The sequence below is a fragment of the Coptis chinensis genome, chromosome 3 (assembly GCF_015680905.1).
Source record: "Coptis chinensis isolate HL-2020 chromosome 3, ASM1568090v1, whole genome shotgun sequence".
Taxonomy (NCBI): domain Eukaryota; kingdom Viridiplantae; phylum Streptophyta; class Magnoliopsida; order Ranunculales; family Ranunculaceae; genus Coptis; species Coptis chinensis.
In genome coordinates, this window is record NC_141458.1 from 122,693,265 (window position 1) to 122,720,000 (window position 26,736).

A 26,736-nucleotide genomic window follows, 5' to 3' on the forward strand; every position below is an offset into this window, starting at 1 on the left:
AAAAGTGGGGCGACATTTGCAAACCAATCCGCATCCAAATTGCCAAATTTGCGAAACAAAAATTGATGCGACCACAAAACAATCCACGAATTCATTCAAATTTGAAGGATGCGACCAAATATAAAGCCACCTGGAGATGCTTTCAATAAGAAAGATTTCTAAATGGTCGCATATTTCTTCATATTTGATAATTTGAAAACAAACCCGCGAATTCATTACCAAAAACAACCCACGTTAAGGCGCCGCGCGGCAGAGTGAAAAAAAAACCCACCCACGACATTAGGAGCGGCTAGTGAAAAAAAACCCCTACGACATTAGGGTGCCGCGATAGCGATAACCCAATGGCGCTGTGTGGTCTTTGGTCAAAGTCAAAAAAATTGTGGGACGACATTTGCAATGTCGCGTCGCATCCGCATCCAAATTGTCAAATTTGCGAACAAGAATGCGAACAAGCAGGTGATGTGACCACGAATGCGTCCACCTAGAGTTGGAATTCAAAAATTCCGACGCATTTCTTCAAATTTGAAGAATGCGACCACAAATGCGTCCACCTAGAGATGCTCTAAGTAGTCAAATCTAACAACGCAATCATACCTCGTATAGAAATTTTATAATATACTTTTTATTTGACATTTACCATCACTCATTTGTTAAAAGTTAAACATTTCATTAAGGGTTCAAGATCTCTACAACCGGTTACAGAGATCCTGTGTTATCTCACCGTTGATTTGAAATCGAGATGTGTGTGTGTGCCTCGATACCTATGTGTGTGTGTGCGTCGAGATACGAGACGTGTGTGTGGTACAAAGATCAATCTCTGTACCCGGTTATAGAGGAACCGGACTCTTTCATTAATATCAAGTACAGAAATCCTTGGCCTTTTCCTCTTATTCCAAATTTCCAATTGATTTTAAGTTTAGATGTCTATCTTTAATAATAGTATACAGTATACACACATAAGCCTATAAAAACTAAGTTAATCACTCTTTAACCTTAATAATGAAGCCTAAGAACACACACCCCCGCGTTGTCGTATCTTTTGTCGTTGCCATAAATCCAAAACTAAAATATGACTGAAAGCAATTTTACCACCATCCTAACGTAGACAACATCCTCATAAATCATTCACCATTAGATCAAGTAAATAAACGGTGACAAACTTAAAGAAGTCATACTCCTTAAGAAGACAAAACAACTTTAAATTACATCACTTGTCACTTAGTACTACACACTGCTTGATAAATAAAAACAAAACACTCACAACAGAGAACAAAGAAACCTCTATAAACGTATGTGCCCATTTCAGATACTTCCTCATTTCTTCTTCACTTTCTTTTTGGCAACTCCTCTTTTGACACTGTAGAAAGCTTTGGGGTTTGTAGAGAGAGAGAGAGAGAGAGAGAAGGTGAGAATGTATGCAGAGACAGGACTATTGTACCCTTACTTCCAGAGTTTCAGTCAAGAATTTCAGTCATTTGAGGAGTTATGTGGAATTCAGAAATCAAATGGTTCACTGGTATATTTCTTACTAGTATCTTTGTTTACTTTCTTATAAAGTTTAGTTCTTTAGACAAATTTAGCTTGTTTTAGTAGTGGGTTTTTGTTTATAATTTGTGATTGTTTAGTTTTATTTATGTTTGTATGATTTGATCAAGGTGTATATTTCTATAGAATTTAGTTGGATTTTCAGATGAATTTAATTGGATTGTAGTCTTTGTTTCTTGGCAATTGAGATTGCTATTACTAATGTGAACTAAAGTTTAGAGAAAAAGTAAAAGTTGTGGTTTTGTTTCCAACTCCTTATTATGGTCTGAAAACTCATTGTGGAAAGATAAGAAACTCTAAAAAGTAGCAGAAAGATCACTTAACTTTTGCTTGTGGAAGTACCATAAAAGCAATTGAGAGCACTCAAAGCTTTTGGCCCTCTTTGGGAATCAAAAGGCAATGGCATTTTGGTCATTTAGAGGAACATAGTGGAACTGTGCATTGAGGTTCAAAAGCTTCTTTCCATGTTTATAAAATTCTTTGCGTTTTGTTGCCTTTTTATTTTTATTTTTGTTTTTTATGATATCTTTGGGAATATATATTTTACATTTTCAAAAATTATCACTACAGATTATAGACGCAGAAAAGAATGAGCAAAAGAAAATGAAATAGTTCTACAGTATACTCTATGCCAGACCTCAAGCCTCTTGCATTATCACCCATAGTGGATGCTTCATTACAAATTTAACTTTTTGTTCATGGACAACTCTCTGATTTGTAAATAATTGATTTAAACTTGATATCTGAGGTTGAAAGTAAATCCAGCATATTACTGAGCCAGACTTAGTCACGTTGTTTGTGAATTTACAAGTCAATAAGATTATGTTACTTATTCCTTGTTTTCATAATTTTGTATTATCTTTTTATTTCCTTCTGAAGAAGGACTATTGCAGTTACTTAAGGAGTAAATTGCTGCTCATCTGTAGAACCATCAGATACGGATTTCAGAGTGCAGTATTTTATATTTTGAGCACTGAAAGAACTTCTTGATGAGTTGGATGTATTTGTGAATTTCTAGTTCTGAAATTATCAGTGCAATATTTATAGGATTTTGTTGATGGGCTGATGGCCATTGGCCACAATTAGAGTATCCACTTTCGATTCTCTTCCAATGTCAAAAGATTGTTTACCTCGGCACCTTCTGAAAACATGAAAAAAGAAAAAGAAAATAAAGAGTTGAACAGAAATATAGAGGGAAAAGAAGATCTTACTATCTGCACCTTCAACTAGATTACTGTCTTATTTAATAACAAGTCTTGACTGGATATCTTTTTGATACAATTATTTTTTAAGTATCTGTGTATAAGATGTATTACATAAATTAAAATGTATTGTGGTGGTGTTGCCAGTGTCTTTAGATTTGGGTGTCAATAATGATGTCTTCTGTTATGGGCATAACGTGTAGGTATTCACTCTTTTTTTGTTTTTGTTTTTGTTTTACCTACAGAGCAACTTAATTTCAACCTCCGCTATACTGGAATATGACCTAGGGGCAGAAGGAGATCTATTTAAAGCTCCAGAACCAATCATTGAAGAGCCTGTTGTGGTCTTTGATCCTGTTGCTTCAGCTATTTCAATGATTTCCTGTGGAGAAGGTGTCATGTCACCAGAAACAATGAAATCAGGAGACATCGGGTCAATGCAGAACGAATCCCTGTTAAGTGAGGTTTTCTATGAGTGTAAAAAAGACCTTTTGGCAAATTCTGCTATGAAAGAATCATTTAATGAGGCCGAGATAACGCTTCCTGCCTTACAGATGGAGGAGGCTCTGAATCCGGAAGAGTTTAGTTTTGTTTCACAGAGATCCGTTTACAAAAGTGTTAGCGCAGGGTGTTTGCCCTCAATGGAGTGGATTCCGGCAAGTGCAGCAAGACCAAATTTTCTTGATTTTCAAGGAGTGGACTTTGAAACTGTTTATGGGATGCGAAGGGCATACAGTGAGGGAGACATGCAGGTTATATACGATTCTCACACTATTATTCTTATAATTATTAATTGGCATGTTACCTTTTTTTTCTCTCCATATTCTTAAGAAGCCTTGGTATCGGAATATTACTACCTACTAGTCCCTGCAAAATATGATTATCACGGGAACTACAAGAACATGTTTTGAAAACCTAAAAGAAATCTGCATGTGACGTTATAGACGTCATGAGCGGACAACTTCCTTACTTGGACAGATCTACAAATTGATGAGGATTGTCCTGAAACATCTCAGTTTTACTGAGAAACCTTGAGAAAAATCTAATCGTTATCTCCTAGGAATCAACCAGCATGTTCAAAAGCAGACAAAGGAAGTTGGACCTCATAGATGCATGACGCTTATATTTACCGAGTTTATTATAATAGAGACAGTTATTATTAATAATTGATTAAGAGAATTTCATGTTTGACGAATGTTCGATTGTGTCTTTCAATTTTATCATAAATTACTCCACCTTTGATGTGATTAGAAATACCGGAATCATTTGACTTTGGTGGGTGGTGGTGTCATTGATAAAGTAAACGTTTTGACCAAAAGCCTGCTCTTAATTATTTCCACCTGTAGTTTTGGAAATAGTACCGAGTATAATGCAGGTATAGCATGTCTTTATTTGATTTTCCTTTAAATATGTTAATTTCAGTTACACTAGTGTTTATTGCGTGAACCATGTTTGAGATTCTAAACTTCATTTCGGGAGTTCTATTTGTGACCATAGTGTATCACTAATCGAATGTCTTTTTGCAGACTCTCAGCCCTGGAAACACCAACCTAGTCCATTCTTCCATTGAGCGAACCTCTAGTATCGGGAACTACGCCATTGAAGAACGCTTGCAAAAGCTTTCTAGATACAGGAAGAAGAAGACGAAGAGGAATTTTGGCAGGACGATCAAGGTAAATGTCAGTTAAACTGTACAAGTTTCCTGCAATATTGAACCAACGGAATCTCGTCATTAGAAACGCCCGTATCGCTGGAGTAACAACCATCATTGTATACTGAGATGACAAAGTAGTTTGAGTTCAGCTAACCTGCGGCAAGGTCTTGAATGCTGACCTTGCAAAAGCTACACCCACCATTGCACTAAAATTTTGTCATTTTCAGTATGCCTGCAGGAAAGCTTTGGCAGACAGTCAACCAAGGGTCAGGGGAAGGTTCGCAAAGACTGAAGAATCTGAGACTCTGAAGAAGTAACCAATAATTAGTAAGAAGATAGTTTGGTACAAGTAGATGAAATGAAGTTATAACAGGGTCCTATATTGGTGTAAAATGAGCAGTAATTAACCCGGTTTAGCTTGATTAGTCGAACTATTTAGCCCGCGTCGTGTTTGTTAACATGCGCGTAAGTTGTATATAAGTTTGTTGAATAAGATGTATCCATTCCTATCCTTTCTATGTACAAGTACAATTAAATGTAGTGCGTAATCAAGGTAGTAGTTTTAGTTAAAATAATCTCATTACTGGTTAGTGGGTTACTTCATAATAGCCAAAAGTCCTTTAAAAGTTGAAATTGCCTAAAATCCTAGCATTTCTACTCTGTTTAGAAGTTGATAATGCCCTCCTCACAAGAAACAGCCAAAGTTGCAGACATTGGCTCAATGCAAAATTTGGTGAGGTTTTCTATGAGTCAATGAAGGATCTAGTGGCAAAGTCTGCCCTGAAAAAACCATTTACTGAGGTCGATAATTACCTTTTTTCCTTATACAGTTCCATGCTGTCAGGTTTATATAGAATCATCAAAGTATGCATGATTTAAAAAAGCTGAAATATTTGCATGTATGGACAACTTCTTTAGGACTCTGACTTGTACACATAGATGAGGACTTCACTGGAGAAAAATACCTCAGTTGTACTGAGAACCTGGATTAAAGATTCTTAAATAAGACTTTGACACTTGACCTTCCAGAGAATTCAGTTAAGCATTTGCACATATTCAGGCAGTTGTTCAGATTTCACATATTTAGCTTTAGAATTCAGTATTCAGTATTCAATCTTTAAATTTTGTTTTTATTTAAGCTTCGGTATTCGTAGGTTGATCACTGAAGGAATATCTGATGTAATTATTTTCCACCTGTATTCGTAGGTTGATCATCTGAAGGAATATCTGATGTTTTTATTAAATTAAACATTTTCCAAATTGTTTTGTTAAAAATTAAAGAAACATATAGTATTTTATTTTTTTTTTTTCCAGTTTCAAATAAGTCTGTTCACTAGATTTTGATCATTATATCTTCAACTGAACTTTGGGATCATTTCCCGCAGAATAAATACTAATATCTTAAAGCTGGAAATTTATTTTTAGGGGATGCAAAGTTAAAGAGTCCCTGAAACTGCTTTTACTTATTAAGTTAAGGAACTGAATTTTTTTTAAAACTGAATAATGAAAATGAACATATATTAGATTGAAAAAAATTTCTCAATTAATTTGAAAAAATTGGTTTCTCCTTCTATGTTTTTTGTTCTCGTTGACCGTTAATTTTCAAGAGTCTAATATATTCTGTCTCCTTGGATGTTGAGGCCATGGATGAAGCAGCTTAAGACAACTGATTATGCTAATGATGATGTAATATATTCTTTTTGGATGTTGAGGCCATGGATGAAGCAGCTTAAGACAACTGATTATGCTAATGATGATGTAATACTTTTTGGAGTTGGGCTGCACGAAGGCACTTCGTCAGAGTAAGAGCTTGCCTTATATGTCCAAAGGCACCATCCGGTGTGGTTTCTGTGCAGTCGAGATGAACTATGGTGTGGAAACCTTGTAATGCCACTGCAATGACTACAAATTTGTAGTCGTTATTGATAAATTCTCTTGGTGTACCTTTCTCTTGAAACAACGCAAGTGGTACTCATCATGGTCATTGTTAATCATCTCATATATATTCGACCAACAATAATCTTCTCATGTATATTGCATTCTTTTGAACCATGATTTGAAAATGAACTTTTCAACCATTTTAAGCCATTAAGATAAAAGTTTGTTCTGGCTATTGAACAACTTTCTTTACCATCCATCCTAAGTGTCTACCTGGTTAATTTATTTCTCTCATATATTGAGATAAACGTGGAATCGTGTAATTTGGAAACAGGATATTTTCAGAGCAGATATTGAGAATGTTAAACGATGCGCAAAAGCTTTGGAGTTGAGTTCTACCTATATGTAAACTTTTTGCCTAGATGAGGAGAGGCACATGAAAAGCTAGAGTTATAACTTATAACTCATCTAGATGTTTATACGTTTTGAAAACTCTATAGGTATAACCAGACATGCAAAGCACATAGGTGAACTCTGTAAATTATGTTGTAACTGAGACATTGGACACATATAGGTCTAAGGGCGATAATCAATGATAATGATTTACTCCTCATGGGTTAGAATCAACATAAACCCCAGCTGCTCAAACATATTGTTGCTCTTTTGGTAATAGTTCATGCAACTTAAGATAATACACATAAGCTTCACATTATGATGGAAGTTAGAACTCAAGTTCTGGCAGTTACAACTTACAACAATCTTCCGTCTCTAATTTCTGACACTGGTGCTTTCATTTGGTACGCAGGATATAAAAATAACTTTGGAATTGGAACTCAAGTGACCAGCACAATAATATATATACGTGAGCCCAGATACAGAACTAGGATTCTAAGACAGGGGGCCCACCGCACAAAAAAAAAAACCGTATGCAATTTTTTTTTTTTTTTTTTTTATTATTTATTTATTTTTTTTTTTTCATACGGTCTAAACAATAAATATCAACAAAATTATGTATTTATTTCAATTCACAAAACTGGAGTGCGTTCACTACTAATAATTTAATATGGACTGATGAAGTTAATTACTTAAGCATTTAAGTCATTAATTGATACTACTATGTCTATATATATCTACATAATATAGTTCACAAGTCTACAACAATTCAACAAATGTTAAGTTCATATAATGTTATAAGTCTATATAATGACTTATAATGTTATATATATCATTATAACATTAACATATATAATGTTATATAGACTTCTAAAATATTAACATTGAAAATAAAAAATTATTTTGTTTTGTTTTTGTTTTTTTTTTAAGTGGAAATTTTATTGATAATGATAATAAGTTTTAACAAATAATTAGGACAAGTGTGCAACAAGCTGCGTTGTGCCACAAGTCTTTTATGAATTTGTGTTTTTTTTTTGTTTTGTTTTTTTTTTTTTTTTTGTTGAGGTGTGACCGTTTGTTTAAAAATTGAAAGTGAAAGAAAGAACAATATACTAGTTTGTTATGGGTGAATAGAATTATACAAACTGACCAGTTCGGCTTTGGGTCTTTGGCTATTTGTTTTAGTCTCATCAACCCATCAAATATCCAAAGATACATTTGTCCCTCTTTAATGGTTATTAACTTAAAATAAATGATAAATGATAATTTTGTAAAGGCAAAAAAGAAAGTAAAAAAAAAGTTGGTTTATTAGAATGTTTTTTATTAAATTTTTTTTTCATACTATTTTTTTTGTTGATAATATTCTTACTATAGTACGTTGTGAAAATTTTGGGAGTGTGGTAGTGAAAGTTTGCTAAAAAAAATTAGTAGTGCGAGTCTTTATAGTTTGAAGATTTTTCTAGACAATTAGTTATGTGGTAGTGGAACTTTTCTAATCTCAAATGGTGCGACCACTCCACACATTTCCATCTATACGTGAGCCACTGAGAACTGTTGGCTACAGAAAAACATAAAAAATGAAGGATTTCGGTATCATTTTAGCTTACAAAGATAATTCCCAATTTCAGGAACTATAATGTTCTCAATTATGCACATGAGACACATACATTCAAATGGAAATTACAATATGCAGAGGAAACATGTTGCTATCAGCGCATATGATTCCAGAAAACATGATATTTGTTAGCAAATGGGTCGCATTCAAATACGCAGACAATCTAAAAAGGGACTCATTACTACAAATCAAAACTTAAGTAATCCAAACCAAATTATATCATCCAACTGATCCAAGCCCATTTACTAGACTATAAATCCGTATCCTTTAGTGAGTAACCAGAAAGCATTTTCCGGAGAACAAAAAGACAAAAAAAAAAAAATCAAAAGGCAAAAGGTTTATTCTCTCTCTCTAATCTCTCTTCTCTTCATCTAATCTTCTATCTATCTATTATCTAACCTCTTCTCTTCATCTATCTATTACCAGATGGCATCCCTTGTCGAGTGTGGGATTTGCGAAAGACTAACACCAATGAAAGACAGAGTTGACCATCACAGAAGATGTGCCAAGGACGAGGAGATCAAGCGGAAAATTGCAGAGAAGAAGTTCAAAAAGTGAAAAAATGGTGGCGCCAAGGGAGGAAAATCCCCCAAGACCTAAAGATTGAGTTGTATTTCTACTAATGGGTTGGTATTCTTAATATTAATGAGATTTTAGATATGTTTTTGGTAATGACCAGGATTTAGTGGTTTAATGTGGATTTATTGGTTTAATTTGACTTGTGGAAAATACTGTTTTGTTCAACTTAGGTGACATGGTGTTTAATAATACGAAACTAACTGAATACATGATTCTAATATGTGAAATATGTTTGCTAACATGAGTTGCTTGATAAAATGATGTGTTTAATTAAATACTCAAATGAAAAATGAGTATACGTGTCAGCATGTGTGTGCGAAATGATGGTTTTATTAAATGAATGAATGCATATTCTTATGTGTGAAATAATATTTTTATTAAATGATTGAGAAAGTAATGTCTATTCTTATGTGTTTGACATGATATTTTGATCAAATGACTCTTGAATAATGTGTATACTTGGTGTTTCAACTAGAGAACCTAGGTTAGTTATGAATTGGAATTGATAAAGAGAAATTTTATTAGAAGTCTCATTTTAGTAATAGTTAATTAACTAGCAAATATAGCAACTATATCATGTTTATCTTTTGAACAAATTGAATTCAAAGTGGCTTGATAGCAACTATAAAAGTTACATGTTTATCTTTTGAAGATTAAAAAGAAATTGATTGTATTAGATATTTAGATCCACAGTATATAGGAAGACTTGGCTTTTGAATCAGTTAAAACAACGTGTGATATATTCTTTTGTCATTCAGAACTCTTCTCTTCTCAATGCCAAGCCTCTTTCTTTCTTTATGACAAAAGGCTTTGAGAAAAGAAGAGTTCTGAATGACAAAAGAATATATCTCGCGTTGTTTTAACTTATTCAAAAGGCAAGTCTTCCTATATACTATGGATGTAAATATCTAATATAGTAAATTTCTTTTTAATATTCAAGAGATAAACATGTAACTCTTATAGTTGTTATCAGGCCACTTTGAATTCAATTTGTTCAGGAAGGCTACATTTGCTAGTTAATTAATTATTACCAAAATGAGACCTCTAATAAAATTTCCCTTTATTAACTCCAATTCATAACTAATCTAGATTCTCTAGTTGAAACACCAAGTATACACATTATTCAAGAGTCATTCGATCAAAATATCATGTCAAACATATAAGAATAGGCATTACTTTCTCAATCATTTAATAAAAACATCATTTCACACATAAGAATATGCATTCATTTAATAAAATCATCATTTCGCACACACATGCTAACACGCATACTCATTTTTCACTTGAGCATTTAATCAAACACATCATTTTATCAAGCAACTCATGTTAGCAAACATATTTTGCACATTAGAATCATGCATTTACTTAGTTTCGTATTATTAAACACCATGTCATGTAGGTTGAACAAAACAACATTTTCCACAAGTCAAATTAAACCAATAAATCCACATTAAACCACTAAATCCTAGTCATTACCAAAAACATATATAAAATCTCATTAATACTGAAAATACCAACCCATTAATAGAAATACAACCCAATCTTTAGGTCTTTGCGGATTTCCCTCCCTTGGCGTCACCATTTTTTCACTTTTTGAACTTCTTCTCTGCAATTTTCTGCTTGATCTCCTGGTCCTTTGCACATCTTTTTTGATGGTCAACTTAATTCCTCCTCTTGTTCTTCTTGCTCAATCATTTGGAAGGGATTTACATTCTGCACAATTGGCTTACTAGGTTGCTTTGTAGCTGGAGATATAGAAATTACATCGGAGTCCTGAGCTGCAGTGCTATTTTCCACCACATTAATGACTTCTTACTTCAGTCGGTACATTCACTATTTGCTCTTTCTGTTTGTTATTGGTCTCTTTCACTACCCATACAGTTTTAGTGTTTAATGTACAACTGACTGTTTTGCGCCCAAACTTTTTGCAAGTTGAGCAGGCAACGGGAATCTATGGATATTCAAGGTCTATGTCCATCTCCTTTTCATTCATCTTGATCCTAACTGATTTCTTGCACTCATGATCAACTGGAACCTCAACACAAAACTTTGCAAAATTAAGCCTTTGCCTTAGCTTAGTGGCCTGGTCCATACACATAGGGTTTCCTATTAGACTAGCTACATAGTCGAGTCCATCATCTGTCCATAGTTGTTTGGGTAGGTTCATTAGTTTTACCCAAACTGGCAGTGTTTTAATAGAAGATTTCCGAGCGTCCACCTCCGGTGTCCCCTCTTGAATGACAAAAAGCTTCCCAGTGATATAGATTTGGTCTGCTTTTAAGAATTGCCTCATGCCTTCCACTAAACTAAACTTGAAGTAAAATAAATATTTGTCAGTAGAGATGGAGTACCCACCTTTGAATTTCTAGTTTTTTTGCACGAAATCACGCACTAGTGGGTAAGGCAGCCTCCTTTCGAAGAAGAAACCCACCACGTAGTTGCTCCACTCATTTATACCCTTGTTGATAAGCTCAGATGGGATTGTTGCAACACCGTCAACTATGTTGACATTCACCTTCTTTAGTGCAGCAGAGTTGTCAGAGCGACTCGCTTTAAAGAAAGAGCTCCATGAAGAATTAGCAGCAGTAGTACTAACTTGAGCTGAAGGAGAGGCCAAGTTAGCATCTTGAGGAGTAACATTACAAGCAACAGTTAGAAATGTTGCTGGTAAGGGGGGGAACTTCCCAAAATCAGTTTACAATCATCTCGTAGATTAATATATCCAATGTTTAGGATTTTGGTGTTTTACTGTTTTACCTTCCTTTTTCTAGTTTTACGGGTTAGGTTTCAGAAATAGGGGTTAGGAAAATCAAGCTCACTTCATAAATTATGCTCCATACACCAAAGAGGCTAGTACTTTTGAGTCTTTCTATAGTCGATTGATGCAAATAGAAATTCAATTTTTTTTTTGTTAAAGACTTGGGGGAATGCCTGTGATTTTGCTTTTCCCTCCTTAATTTCTACTTTGGTGATTATTTAGATGAGCTCTAATATAGAAGAGACAGACATTGGTACATGGCTGGTGTCTGGAATTTGATGAAACCATTCTACCAACCTCACCTTTGTATTTATAGAACCCCAACTTTTTTGCCTTCCACATACTGACCCTCCTCTTTTTCTCTAATCTCTACTGGGATCGGGAGCGTTGGGGAATATTTTAGACGTATCTGTGTATACATGTGGTGAAAAGTTAAGTGTTTCTATGAGAAGGATGAGGTTTCTTTTTTCAGGAGTTTGCAGCTCAAGGCAAAATAATCAGATTAAATTCCAATAGTGAAGACTGAAGACCCAATTTATTACATCACAAGAACGCATTCTAATCCGCCCTTCTTCCTTTTTAAACCACATACAAAACCAAGATCCATTTTTTCACTGTTTGTTTTAATGCCATTTTTTCACTGTTTGTTTTAATGCCAATTTCTTAAGGATTTCTACTATGTATGTATAATATAGGCTATTCAATTTAACGGCACATGTATTTTATTTCATTAAGAAGAAAATTTGTCTAAAATATGAATTGGTTTTTCTAAAATATTTATCTTTTGTTGCTTGATTAATATGATTTCTTAGGTAAGTTATATTGCCATGCCCCCAATGCCATTGTTTGCTGCAATTTATCATCGACGTACAGATTTCAACCAGTAAAATGGCAAAGCTAATTCTCTGTACCTATAAAGCTAAAATACCAAGCCAGGGACCACAAACATTAACAAAGAAACACTGAAGAAAAGCAGAACTTTTATACACGCCAATATCATGTTCTTGTAACAGTTGACAACATTTCATATGAAAATACTACTGACAGCAATATATATACTTTTAAAAGCCGCCCAATAACACATCAGTCAGTTACTACCACTAGAGTAATCCTATTGAACTGGGAAAATAATAAAATCCCACAGATTCATGAGATTATAGAAAAGCCATATTCTTCACTCCTTTTTTTGTAACTAAGCACCCCACTTAGTTGGCAAAGTTTCCAAATCGACCTCTTCCTCGTTGCCGTGGTTGGAAACCAACTGGTCCAGCACGTCGTGCCACATTCTGCTGCACACGCATCCGCTGCTCTTTCATATTTGCAAAAAGTGAATCCAATGTCTGAGGCCTCTGCTTAAGCACCATCTTTGCTTGCTGGTGCTGGTTCTGTGCACAACAATCCAATCAGTTATTTTAAAAACCACACGCATTGAGCATTACAATCAATTTCTGAAACAATTTGACATCCTGCTCCAAAAAAGAATATTTGCAAACATCCCCCCACACCCATAGTTAACATCTCAACAATATACTTTATCTCAAAACTGACTACTGTGATGCAATCAATCAAATATCAGCACAGAGAGAAACCATGAGTCCATGACCAAACCAATTCCGAGAGACACTTAATAACTAACAAGTATGCATGCACGCACAGAGAGTCAACCACCCAAAACATGAAGCTAGTTGCCTCTTATAATTGCAATATACAGTAATTTATACCTTTCCAGAATATGCAAAATCAGCCCTCCTCTGAACTGCCGGAACTCCAACCCTACATCACACAATAAAGGACGCAATATAGCATAAATCCCATAAAGAATATTCAAAAGAAGATAACGTGTTACCATTTCACAGGACTTCTGAAGTTTTTGGCAACTACCCACTGAGAAGAAAACTTACCACACAAACTTCAATATAGCTTTTAATGCTAGGTGATAGACTACTCAAACCAAAATAAGAATAGGAAAAGCATCCTCCAGAATTCAGTGAAAGTAGTCCAGCAAGGATCAAACAATGAGAAGTTTCCTTGCCATTCTACAATTAAGAAAAGAAATACTTTGGAAGAGAATGACAAGAGGGAGGCTGGGAGCTCAGTTGTTTGAGAACCTCTAATACAGCTACCTCTGAAATGCCTTGAAAGAAAGGAGATACAACTCGGTGCAACCTTAAGCAGATTATCCCATCACAACCAATGCTTCTTCCAAAATTACAATCATCTTAGGTCAAATCCAGAGTCTGTAACAAAGAGCTGCCATACTCAACTCCCTTATGTTCATCTAACCTTACGTGTTAATATGCAAGAACGTATCGAAATGGACAATACGCGAGTGAATTGCTTTCATGCTTCGATATCAAATGTGAATGGGGATAGGTCATAAGAGCCCAATCAACCAGAATAGCCTTAGAAATTGTGGGCAAAAAGTAGCGATAGAAGCGAAAAAATTCATGGGTATAACTAAGCACTTCCCGGCCAAAGGCAAAACCAAGGAGCAAAATTGTGAGGCAGCAGATGTCCCCCTTCAGAGAAGTGTCTGAATAATTGAGGACACAGGTTCTTCCAAAATGCTATTGAAACCAAGTTGTGATTACAACTTTCTGGTCCTAGCCAATAGAAATCAAAGTAATAGAACCTTCAAGAAAGTTTGAACTTCATCAAATTTAACTAGCTTAGCAGCCAATGCTGGTCCTACAACACATATTGCTGACTTCACCTGAAGCGCGTCAAATTTTATCGAGACTTCCACAACATATAACCAAAGAACTACCAGTTGCAACTGACCTTTGAAGTAAACTATCATGACAATCTCAATGTCCAATTCCAATTTTAGAACTAACAACCCTACCAAGCAGACTTAGGTGCATACCATCCAAACACAACAACTTCCAGCTCAATCAAGTCCCCGGTAATACCAATCCAAGGTGTGATAGGCACCCAGGGAACCTCTCCTTATACACAAGGTACCACTTCGTACCACAACTAGAAGAATAAACCTTGAAACTGTAAGCACAGATAGAAAACCAGAAAATCCAACTCCACACATAATTTAAGATGATTAACATTCCCAGTTTGATGCTTTTGGTTCACTCTGACCATGATGGTTCAATGAATATATCAAAAGCCCCTTAATCTTGAACTAAGTAGAGATACATGACAGATATCAGTCACAGGAAAAGACCCACAATTTACCTGAGAAGAATGTATTAATCAAATTAGACAACATACTACAAACTCCTAGCACAGTGCAACTTTAATATATGGATAAATTGCAATACCTTGATTTATTCCAGTTAGCCATCCTGTTATGATTAAGAGGCCTGTTGCGAAGAGGAGCAGTAGCAGCCTTCCTGGCAGCTTCAGTTGCAATGGGAAACTGCTTCCCCTGAAAATTTGATCTCCTCTGAGCAAGTGCCCCCTGTCTTAGAGACGATCTAGAATCCATAAACCGCCTGACCTTGGATGAATTCCCATTGCCAGCAGGAGTATTATAAGGCTTTTGGCTTTTGTTCTGTACAACATCAACAAAAGGATAGAACGATTAACATTCTGATAAATTGGAAACAAACTCCAGCCAAAGAGACTAACTTTCATCACTTACCGAAGACCTTTGTCTATTAACTTTTGCACTAGACTTCTTGTTCATCTCAATAATATCATCTGCCATTCAAACAAATATAGGTTATTCACAAACCACAAGCCACTTCTAACCAAAACTGTTTCACATATTTATGAGCTACAATCTCCAAAGATGATTACTAACTTACCCAAAGACATGCTCAATTTCTTGTCAGTAAGAGCAATTGCTTCAGCAACAAATGTTCTAGATGCCATATGGAACTGATGAGGAAACATCAAAACATTCATTAAACCCTAAATATATACTCTTCCTAACATTCATTAATTGAAAATTTAGGGTTTCTAAACAAGAAAAATATTGTTTCATTAGATCCAAATAAAACCAATAAAACATAATCAATCTATCAAAAGAAACCCAATATAACCTTTTCACAGATGCAAATCAGTTAATGAGAAATTCAAGAACAATAGAAAGGAAAAACTTACAGATTTGTTGTTAGATGAAAATCTTCGTGTGATTGAATTGAGAAGAAGAAAGAAAATAGAAAACTAGGGTTTGTTGAAGAAGATTTAAACGAGTTTTCTTGAAACGGAAAAATAGAAAAAACAGATCAAGGAAAATTTGCTATTTATTATGTCAAGGTCGGCGGATTTCAAACTCGGTTTAAAATAACCCAACAATTTAGTTTCACGTCCGACGCGGAAACTTTAAACTCAAGTTAAGGGTTGGGCTTAGGGGGTGCCCGGCCCTCAAACCATAAAAGCCCTTGTGATTGAGGGTCGGGTCAGCCTGCTTCTATTTTGTATTGAGGGCTGGGTCGAGTAGGGTCAAGTATGAAAAGTCAAGCCCTTAATCCGTTTTTCGACCCTCATTTTTTAGGGCTAAATGAGAGCCAAAAGTCGAGCAAGATCTAATTATACTTTATTAGTTTACTATTTTTTTTGTGATTTTTTTTTATTTATTTTTATCATATTTTGATTATGTATATCAATTTTAACTAAGTATACAAAACTAATTCTTATACCTTTAGAAAAACAAAAAATATATAGAGATGGTGAAAGAGATAATACTCTTAAAACATCTATATTTTTCATATTTAACTGTATTGTTAGGTTGGATTTGATTTTATGTACCACTTATATATCTATCATTCAATTAATTAAAAAAAAACATATGTTGTTTTATGTTCTAATTTATCATCTATTGAAAACTAATTTAGTGATTTTTTTTTTTTACAATTTAGATAATTAGAATATAATATATATAAAAATAATATAAAATAACAAGAAAAAATATGAGACTCAAGTGAGGGTTGGTGAGGGCTTAATGAGAGTCGGAGTCGGGATCATGTTCCATATCCTAGGCCCTAGCCCGCCCCTTATAAGCATGAGGGCCGGGTTGACCGCCTTCAAATTTGTGAGGGCTAACTTTTAAGGGCTTGACCATGCAATTTTGAGGGGCGGGTCGGGGCGGGTTGAGGGCCTGAGGGCCAAATTATCACCCCTAATTGGGCTTGTAGGTTGACAATGGGTTAACGGGTCTAATTGTCTTGCTTAACATTCGTACCCGACCCGTTTATTTTGCGGGTGTGGAACTGTGGAAGCCTGACTTCGAACCTAGTTATGGCCAAAGCCCGTTGGTCCACAAAACTGAGGCATACACAATCTTACTGTTGGAGTGTTGATTGGTTTGATCAATTGATTGAGTGCCACAATCTTACGAACTTGTAGGTTGAGGAGTTTAGGTTGCAGGTATGGAAACTTTTCAACAATGATGAGATGTCACCCTACAAAGAGTTTTGTCTATGCAACTCCTAGGCCACAAGCCCACAATCTCATGCGGCATTTCTTTTTTCAGTCTTTATACACAGTTCACAATGGAAGCATCTGGGAATATTTTTATTGGCAACTCCAAAGTTGACATTGCCCCCTCCATGTATGAACTTTGAAGTACTTGCCCAGGCCTGAGAATTCGAAATCTGGGCTTAATTTATCTTTCTGTCTTCAATTTGGGATTATAGCATTTTTAGGAGTGATACCAACCTAGCATCAAACACTAAATTTCTAATTATTTGGTGTTTTTTCAACAATGATGAAAACACCAAATCGGCCAATATTTGGTTCTAGCTTTGGTACTGTATCAAATCTCTCACGCAGTTTTGCCAACACCGAGTAGGCTTGGGTTTCAATCACGCGGTTTTGTCAAAACCGTTTTGACAAAACTACACAAGAGATTGAGAAAGAAAAAAAAAAAAGTTGATCGTGTGGTTTTTCAAAAACCACGTAGGCTTAGGCTTTTAAAATGGACTTCACTGGCGCGGTGTTGGAAAAACCGCATTGGCTGCATCATTTGATATCAAAAATTTGATGTTGCTCTTAAAGATGGTTGATGTTTTTTGGTTTGGTGTTTGGTTTGGTTCAAAATTTTGGTGTTTTTTGGTTGCTCTCCTAAATATGCTCTTACAGTGTAGTTTTGGATATCATGAAATCGATTCTTTGGTCTGTGGCCGAAAGCTTCTAGATTGCATCCACTAAAACTCTAAAAGTATGATGGTTTATATGTGGTTATAAACATTTGATCCTCAACTGACTATAGTCCATTGTTTCCCTTATATTCCTTTTTCTTTTTTTTTGATAAACCTTACATTTCCTTTTTGGAAGTGAAAGTGAAACTCAGAGTTTGACCTAGACCATAACTACAACAAAAATAAATGTTCTGCGTTTGGAAAGTTAACAGGAACAGCTTTCTCACTTCTTTAAACAATGGCACCATTAAATGAATATATATATATACGTCACACTCAACTAGACATTCTATCAATACCGTTATTCTATTTACATAGTACAGTTGCTATGACTCGATTGCCTTACATGCTGTCGTATCAGATCCCAGTTTACAGTCCACCATCAGTGCCTGCAACCACGAATCCACCTGAATAATTTCAAGAAGCCACAAAACATCAAAAGAGAATAGTTGGGCAGGATAAAAAATCACAACTATGTAGAATGTGTATGCGTACACCCAGAATAGTCGATGCAATTAAGTTATTATGAAACAGATGGTTACTAATCTATGTCATTCAAAAGCCAAGCCACCCTTCACTTAATAGATCAGATAAAGATGCAATTTCTAGACGCTGGAGTAGATCTCTTTAATCTATGTGTATAGGGCAATAGGCATACATGAACAACATCTGCACAACAAGAGGTGTATTCCCCATAATGTCTGGGATCAGTAAATAGTAAATACTGTGACATCATACATTCATGTCCATGGCCAGACAATCAAACCTCGACTCAATTAATATTGGGTCTTCTTCTTCTCTTCCCTCCACTTGTAAAGTTGAAGTCTACGGTGAACATGGCCAAACCATGTAATTGGCTTTTCCATTAGACTATAACCTATTGGAACTATTACAGTATTGAAAGCACCTGTTTTAAGTTTTACCACCCGTTCCTAGATTTACCAGTTTTCCATCTTAACATTTTTATCTCTTGTAATATTATAAAAGTAACATGTTCCTACATGTTGGAAACACTTTACCAAATATGTATACCAGACATGTTACTTACACAACTTGACCTTTTGACACCTGATTTAAAAAAGTAGGTAACATGTTGTTTCTTAATTATCTAACTCTAAATTTATTTGTCTGGTATACATTTATATGTTACCCTTCACACATGAAACAAAGTAAAGATCATTGTATGTACCTGAATCTTAGAAAGACTCCAACATTCAAATCGTAGTCCTTGACAAGTTAAGACTTGAAATATATATCGTGTCTGTCCATCTTCTTGAGTGAAGCTCGGCAATGGGCCTACTTCAACCACATCAGAAAGTAGCGTGGAATCTTGAGGACTCAAATCTGCATAAAATACTTCTCTAATTTCAGTCAGCAAACTAGACAAGTTAGGATCAACAACTTTTCAAGGAGCTAAATACCAGAGTTATACCAATATAATGACAATCAGGTAAAGCATCAAATGACATGGTCGGGAAAAAAAAACAGTCGTATCGCACACAGAAGGTTTGTAATCGAAAGCATCTAATATTTGATAACATCAAGTAAAACCAAAATTAATGCACATTTTTGACAGTGAAAGAATAATAATACTGGTCAAAAAATGAGTTTCAAAATGCAAAGATGACGTACACCAGTCTTAGTAAGAGAGTACTCAATAACTAAGGCTTCAAGGGTCATATGCCAGATGGGACTCTCGCAAGTAGCAACCAAAATTGGGTTCTGGCCCTAAATATAGTGTCTCCATGAGCCATTAAGAGATCAAGTTTCTCCAGAAAACTGGGCATACTTACTTCACCATGAAAAGTAGGAAAAGGATATTGGCTGGGATTATCCACTCAAAAATTTCAGCAACATTGTTGCCAATAGTGGACCATGTAACTTTAGATGAAAATCAACATAAAAGAATATAATATAAATATAAAAACAGGATTACATTCCCTGAAAGTAAAATACTTTCTATCGAGCATACAATGGCAAGAAGAGACTGAATCAACAACATGGTCTTTCAAAGAGCAAGCAGCTATTATCCATAACATAAAGGTATTCTGATAAAAGAATTGCATTGAGTACTTGCTTGACAGTTGAACCTGGACATGAAGCCTTTCAAAGTAAGAGATACCTATAGCACAAGTAAATCAGAAGGTAGGTGAAGAAAACAACTACCTGTAGACAGTAAATAGAAGTAGATACATGATCCGTGAAGGACAACAAAGCGTGGAAGCCAATCGTCGACATCAGTATCGTCAATAGGAGGTTCTCCTGGTAATGCTGTCCATCTCTGGAAAACAAAAATGTTGAAGAACGACACTCGCAAAATTCAGAATGAGTAAGTACAACATAGAAGAAAAAACAAAGTGACAAAATGAAAAAGTCATTACAGTTCGAATGTGTAAATAGCCAGACAGACGAGCAGACCTCAAAATTTCATCAAGATGCTCCAACCTGAATAGGGTACAAGAATCTTAACATCAGCTAAAGTATATGATATAACTTGGCACAGATACTAAACACACACAAATATGTTAACCATCATTCAACTACAACTGTACTTATAATTATGTATGACTTCAAAGCAAATGAAGACACTGCAACATAACTGAACTACCAAAGCTAAATATGTTTTACCTTCACTATTCTCCCCTACAAACTTTAATCTTGATTTAGGGTATTAATATTGAGGAAAATCACACCGTTAGATGATTTTATGCATGCAGATTGTTTTCTTCAAACGATTTTAGCAACTTAAGGAAGGCTTAAGGATGTAAGTTCGCAGCTTGACTTTCTAAGTTTTATCAAAGGAATTTCCTTGTGCACTAGAGATCCCTCAAAAGTCCCTGCAGTAACCTCTTACAGCATACACCATGATTCCTTACCGAGCTTTTTGATGAGCTTCTCTTTCTTCTAAATCAGCAATTTCAGTTCGAAGAGATTCAATCTCTGCGGCAGTTAGTACAACCTACAGAAACAAGTCATTACTATATTAGTAAAAGTAAGGAAACAACCAAATGATGCACATGCTAATAATGAGTACTTGACCAACCTTTTCTTGATCACCATTACCAGATCCCCATGGAAGCCCTCGTTTACTAAATAAGTTTAACATTGATGCGGCGCCCATCAATTTTCTTCGAGCCCATACACTACTATGAGACCTGTGCTACAAAATTTCATTGAAGCTAAGAACCCAATTCTCAATGTTGACAAAACAACAAGAACTAAATAACTCAAGGGTTGTTTCTTTCATTTTGTTACCATAGGTTCTACCTGAAAGAGGAATCAGTCCTTTGTGAAACAGGGGAATTTTCCCTCTGCTGAGAGTTACTAGTTGGCATTGAAGCCTCAAAGTGGTCAGGAAAAACCTCTAGTCTCCTAGGACCATCACCCATGAGATAATGTTAACTTCCGAATGAAGAATGGCATAAAGCTAACTTCCACTTCCAATTAAAGGAATGACACCTGGCTCAAATTAAAAACTAGTTAACACATTGGCTGATCAACGGTCCGTATGTTTTTCAAATATGTTCTACCAAATAATGCACTTACCTCAACGTACCATAAACCTTTGTGCCTTGAGAATAGTACTCCTGTGCTGTTGATCTTAATGGTATGGATCCTAGAGTAGATAGAAATACTAACACAATGTTAAAAAATTATATGAGAATATGTTAAGTTTTCACGTGTAGATATAGAACTCCTGCGGTTGCGTATAGAATTTTCCCTGGAACATGTTCTTGATTTTTTAGATATACTCATGAATTGTAAAAAGAGCATGCAACTATTCTCACTACGCATCGGTCTTGTGTTTAAGAACTAGAATCATTGCACGTCAATAAACCAATTCCATATCAAGACCTGAAGCCCCTTAACTACCCGTGTTTAAATGCTGCAAGCTATTAAAGCTCGTTTTATTCTTTCATAGCTTTCCATATACAACTTACAAATTGCAATTTCCATACATATTAAAATAAAAAAAATACTCTATGATACGAAACTAGATAAAGAAGTGATCAGCTAGAATTTAGACAGAAAAAAAAACAAAGCAACTAAATATAAATTGATCAAAGATTTTAGTAGGCCAACATAATTCAGAGACAGATAAGCTGAGGAGAGATATTTCTTGTTACCTTAGTGCGAAAGCTTTTGATGATGAAGTTAATAATAATGGACTAGTTTTTTTTCTTCTTGTCAACTTGTATTGACCAAACGTAAGTGTAATTGTAACAAAACACAAAGTACTCAGTTTGTAGGACTGTACTAAGTTTAAGTTTAACGTGTAGTTGTTTCTGTTTTTCGAAAAAGGCGAAACTACCCTCAAAAGTAGGGCTGGCAATGGGTATATCCTGATTGGAGGCTGTAAATGGGCCGGGCTTGGACTCGGGGACTTTACCCAAATTCATTGGCCAAGCCCGATCCAATAAAGTGGACAATTTTCTAATGGGCCGGGCCTTTTTTTAGTCTTATGATTCTAGAGTTCTCCACCAGATATTTACTTTGACCATGTTATTTAAAGGTCCAAAATAAGATATGTTGAAATATATAATATTACGATATTTTTTCAAATAATAAAAAGATGGTTTCTAGACCAATTTGTCCTAATTCATTATGCCTTTTTTTAAATTTTTTTGTGTTCAAATTATTTAATCCAATCAAATTATTAAAAACTTCGGTTCATCGGGTTGAAATATGGCTTATATCCAAATCGGATCCTAATCAAATAAAAGTTTTCACAATATCCGAATTCTCTAACTCAAATATCCGATTATATCCGAAATTTAAAATCCGGATCGGTTTTGGATTTGCCTATATATCCCGGACCGATCCGATCCATTATATCCCGAATCCGACTCTACCAAACCCATCGGATAACACTAAAAAATTCAAAAAATCCCAAAAATTTATCCGAATCATTGGGCCCGATCCGATAAAGTGGAATCCAACCCGGCCTTTTGTAGCCCTATGATTCTAGATACAAAAATTTGACCATGTTATCTAGGGTAACTTAGGCGGTTAGGTCGGGTCGATATAACCCGAAGTTTAATCCGACTTGAAATCCCTAAATTCGAGTTGGACCAAGTCCTATTATGTTTTCGGTTCAATTAGTCAAATTTATTGGGTTTTTTTTTTTAAATTAGGAGATAAAAAACACCAAAATTAAAATCTTCTAATGAAATCAAAGAAATTTGATTGTTTGAAAGGAAAAATAACTTTGTTGATTATATTATTCTCTCTAAAATAGAGATTTTAAACCTTATTTTTTACAAAAATAGAAATATTACATGGATTGGGTTTTTCAGTTTTTTGATATTCTAACCTGAGCCCAACCCAAAACTAAATCGGGTTTTGATTTTACAAAACCAAACCCGAACCATGGATCTAACATGTTGGCCCAGGACCAATAAAAATTGGGTTTTAGTCCATCAGACTTGGACTAACCCAACCCAAATTCCACCCCTAAATTGTCATCCGTTCTAAAACTCAACCCATTCCTTATCATCCCACGTAACTAATTGAGAGCTACAGGGTCTCAGGGTTGAGGCTGAACTGTTCTTGTTTTGCTTAGGGGATTGTTTTCACTCATGTTTTTGACATCAACAAGCATCTGGAAACCTTCGCAAATCAAAGCCGAATAAGGCACATAGAACCAAGTGACTCTCCTTTAACCTGCACCTCCAATGGTTGAAGAACAAACCAGAAGTAAAATTACCTTAGCACCAAGCCACCAAGATGCGTAGAATTGAACAAATCAATGTGATCGCCAAACCTCATTCTAGAATGGTGATCCCATAAGACCCATTAATTTGCACCAAACGTACAGATTATATGACCCACGGTTCTATTTATCATCAGGAATACACTTGATTTCAGTCCTTCTGAAGTCTGGACTTTGAACAATCTTCTATGCCCACTTGTTACCTTCCCTTGGTTATGGAATCCAATTTAATCCAGTTGAATAAAAGAGCGAAGTAAATCAAATAATTTAATCGTGGATGGAGAGTATGGAGACAATAGTTGACCTCAAAACTCAAAACTCAAAATGACAACACAACATTCATTTGGCTTTGGTACTAAACTGAAGAGAAAAAACAGTTGAATATCTATGGTTTAAAAATCAACTTATGGGACTCCTTTTACTTACAACTATTGCTTCCTCCCTTCGTCCCTAACCCGTAGAAGAAGGGGGGATATTAAACATACTTAAACAGACGCTACAGTTAAAGTTAAATAGCAAGATGGATTTTTGGATATCCAAAATATAAAGAATATGACACCACAGAGCAGATTTTAAATCCAAATTACCCTAATAAAATACTCGCTCTAATTGCTTAACCAAAGCACTACAAATGTTCATCACGACATCAATCATCTCAAACACAGTACCAGACGGAACTGGATCCATAGATTTCACCACAAATACAAAATAACAGACCATTTGTTATTGGTACAAAACTTTGTGCTAGAAACTATTAATTAATTCCAAAGTTGACAAAACCAGAGTCAAAATTGCAAAATTAACCTCGTTTACAGACTCGGAAATACTTTAACCAGCAGCAAAGCAAAGTGTTTCCTCACCGTCCCAAAAAGAGTACGCTTTATCTGACTGAACTTGCAGCACAGATTGGACGACAAAAATTGAACAACACAAGCAAATCGAGAGACATGCATGAAAAATGGAGAAGAAACGGCACCATAACCAAATCGAACTCAATCACTAATCAATCTACTACAGACCAGCAAGAAGATGCATATATACACGATAAATACAACTTCACTCAACAAGATTTGATAATTTGCTCAAAAAGAACCAACAGATATTACACGCTTGGTATTTTGATGAACCTTACCAACAAGCGTCCATCATTTTCTGGACATTGTCTACCAGAATCAGTCAAAATTCAACAGGGGTTACATACAGAGAAAGAACGAAAGTCCTTAAGAACAAATTTTGAATCAGTACTGAACTAAGCACGACTACACCATGTTCGAAAAAAAGAAGATACAACCCAAAACCATAAACACAATACAAGGTCAATTCTTAACGGGCTTTCTTAACATGCTCCTCTATTAATCAACATCACATGAACCTAAACAAATCAGTAATTCCTGTAGCAATTGCACCAGATGGAACCAACATGGAAGAAACTGATTTCAGTCACTCCAAATCAAATTCCTTCTGACTACTATGGAGGCGAAATGGACTCCATTGTGGGTTGATCAGGAAGACGACATGGAAATGAATGAACGAAGTACGAAGTACTTAATGGCACGAAGTACTATGTGTGTAGTGAAAATAAAATTACTGCAAAAGCCCATAGAACCAGGGGGGCCATCTCCTTAGTACAAGCTCGAACATTTGAACCAGTATCTCCTTCAACAAAGTGAACAGAAATCTTTACTACAACGAAGAACACATGAGCCAAAATTTAACAACACTATCAAATCGAGAGACATGCATTACAGACCAGCAAGATACAGAATTTGCTCAAAAAAACAACAACAGATAATATGCATGAATTACCCAGTGTCACTGGGGAGAAGAACGAAAGTTGAGTCAATAATGGACAGCAATACCCACAACTCAACGTTCATTAAAAGAAAAAATGTGCCATTACCCATGACTACACCATGTTGGCAAGGTCCAATTCTCAGCTTCACCAACAACAACAACAACAAAAACAGATTACAAATTACACGTACATTGCCTCATTCCTTAACTCAGCAAATTACAGTCCAATGGAAATTCGGATTACAAAAACCACAAAAAAATAACTTGTTAATAAAGCAAAACCAATATAATGTCCTATAATTAAAAAACAAAAAATACATAATAATAATAATAATTAGAAACAAATAAAAACATACTTTTTATAAAAAAAAAACACTTTCAAGTTTCAACCAGAGGAGAGAGACAAGAAAGAAGAGATCCCCTTATTTCCACACACCCAAAAACCCATAAATTCTACCCAATTTCCCGCCATCTCCTGAAATTCTCATAAAGTTTGGTTCTTTGTTGTTATATATAAAAGATGATTGTGAAAAGAGAGTTGAAATCGAGAATGCCGATATTGAAAAGATGTGGTAATAAAAACGGAGAATTGAGTGAGAGAAAGAAGAGAAGGAAATTGAATAATGGGAGTTTTTCACTTGATTTAAGAACAATTCCATTTAATGGTTATGGTTTTCGAAGAATATTTGGTAATGATGATTGTAAAAACAATTTCTTTAGACTTGCTGCTTCTTGGTGTACTGAATACTCGTCCTATAATTATGAAAAAGAAGAAGAAGAAGAAGAAGAAGAGGAAGAAGAAGAAGAAGAAGAAGTCAAAGTCAAGGAAGAAGTTGTTGTTGTTCGTCCACCACTTGTGAAAACTTCAAGAGGGAGAATTCAGGTACTTCCTTCACGTTTTAATGATTCTGTTATTGAGCCATTGAAGAAAGATAAAACTAGTAGAGGAGGTGGTAGTAATAATAATAGTTTATTAGAATGTGAAGAGGAAGAAGAGGAAGAGGAAGAAGAAGAAGAAGAAGATTTGTATGATGAGACTGAGTATGTTTTACCGAAAAGCTCGAAAAAGAAGAAATACGGTGGGGGGTCGAAAAGTAGGAAAAGTGGTAATGGAGGTAATAGGAAAGGGAATAAAGTGGATAAGTTTAGTTACCAAGGTGCAAAGTTACTTACATTGTTGAGAGAGAAAGAAGAAGAGGAAGAAGATGATGGTGAGGATGAGGATTGTAATGAGGATGAGGATTATGTAGGGGTTAATAGGCGTCGAGATATTAAAAAGTGTACGAGCTTACTTAGATCACTTGATAAGCCTGTGATTGAAACTGAGGATTCTGATGAGGAGAAAGAAGTGTTTGGAGATGTAGTTTGGGCGAAAACAACACAAAGATGTAGCTATCATCATGCATGGCCAGCTATGGTGGTTAATCCTGTGCTGCAAGCTCCTCATATGTTGTTGAATTCCTGGGTTCCTGGAGTAGTTTGTGTCATGTTCTTTGGGTACACT

General features: G+C 35.3%; 4 protein-coding genes across 16 annotated transcripts in view; 2 read left to right on the plus strand and 2 right to left on the minus strand.

Annotated features, from left to right (window-relative positions):
• Window positions 1-973: 973 nt before the first annotated feature.
• LOC147514006 (uncharacterized) lies at window positions 974-4,973 on the plus strand. Its single transcript, XM_086597385.1, has 4 exons — window positions 974-1,516; window positions 2,993-3,499; window positions 4,274-4,420; window positions 4,629-4,973. The coding sequence occupies exons 1-4, from the start codon at window positions 1,412-1,414 to the stop codon at window positions 4,716-4,718; spliced, it is 849 nt and encodes a 282-aa protein (XP_086453511.1). The 5' UTR covers window positions 974-1,411; the 3' UTR covers window positions 4,719-4,973.
• A 7,614-nt stretch (window positions 4,974-12,587) lies between these two features.
• LOC147514007 (uncharacterized) lies at window positions 12,588-15,827 on the minus strand. Of its 2 annotated transcripts, XM_086597388.1 has the most exons (6): window positions 15,687-15,827; window positions 15,389-15,461; window positions 15,223-15,281; window positions 14,900-15,132; window positions 13,346-13,397; window positions 12,588-13,009 (listed from the first exon to the last, which is right to left on the minus strand). In XM_086597388.1, exons 2-6 carry the CDS (start codon window positions 15,453-15,455, stop codon window positions 12,830-12,832), a joined length of 591 nt encoding a protein of 196 aa, XP_086453514.1. In that variant the 5' UTR covers window positions 15,456-15,461; window positions 15,687-15,827; the 3' UTR covers window positions 12,588-12,829. The 2 variants fall into 2 exon arrangements, with proteins under 2 accessions (XP_086453514.1, XP_086453513.1); XM_086597387.1 differs by lacking the exon at window positions 15,687-15,827 and having other exon boundaries at window positions 15,389-15,488.
• A 2,103-nt stretch (window positions 15,828-17,930) lies between these two features.
• LOC147514008 (uncharacterized) lies at window positions 17,931-21,977 on the minus strand. Of its 9 annotated transcripts, none has more exons than XM_086597395.1 (9): window positions 21,853-21,977; window positions 21,282-21,341; window positions 20,993-21,184; window positions 20,769-20,880; window positions 20,602-20,684; window positions 20,107-20,170; window positions 19,892-20,006; window positions 18,915-19,069; window positions 17,931-18,132 (listed from the first exon to the last, which is right to left on the minus strand). In XM_086597395.1, the coding sequence occupies exons 3-9, from the start codon at window positions 21,112-21,114 to the stop codon at window positions 18,052-18,054; spliced, it is 732 nt and encodes a 243-aa protein (XP_086453521.1). In that variant the 5' UTR covers window positions 21,115-21,184; window positions 21,282-21,341; window positions 21,853-21,977; the 3' UTR covers window positions 17,931-18,051. The 9 variants fall into 9 exon arrangements, with proteins under 9 accessions (XP_086453521.1, XP_086453519.1, XP_086453523.1 ...); XM_086597393.1 differs by having other exon boundaries at window positions 18,915-19,081; XM_086597397.1 differs by having other exon boundaries at window positions 17,931-18,114; window positions 21,272-21,341.
• Window positions 21,978-25,444: 3,467 nt separating this feature from the next.
• Window positions 25,445-26,736, plus strand: part of LOC147514009 (histone-lysine N-methyltransferase ATX4-like) — an 8,990-nt gene continuing 7,698 nt past the window's right edge. For all 4 annotated transcript variants that reach the window (XM_086597408.1, XM_086597410.1, XM_086597409.1 and 1 more), the window contains exon 1: window positions 25,445-26,736. This exon is cut by the window's right edge and continues 18 nt beyond it. In XM_086597408.1, the coding sequence (XP_086453534.1) occupies window positions 25,753-26,736 (984 nt within the window). In that variant the 5' untranslated portion in view covers window positions 25,445-25,752.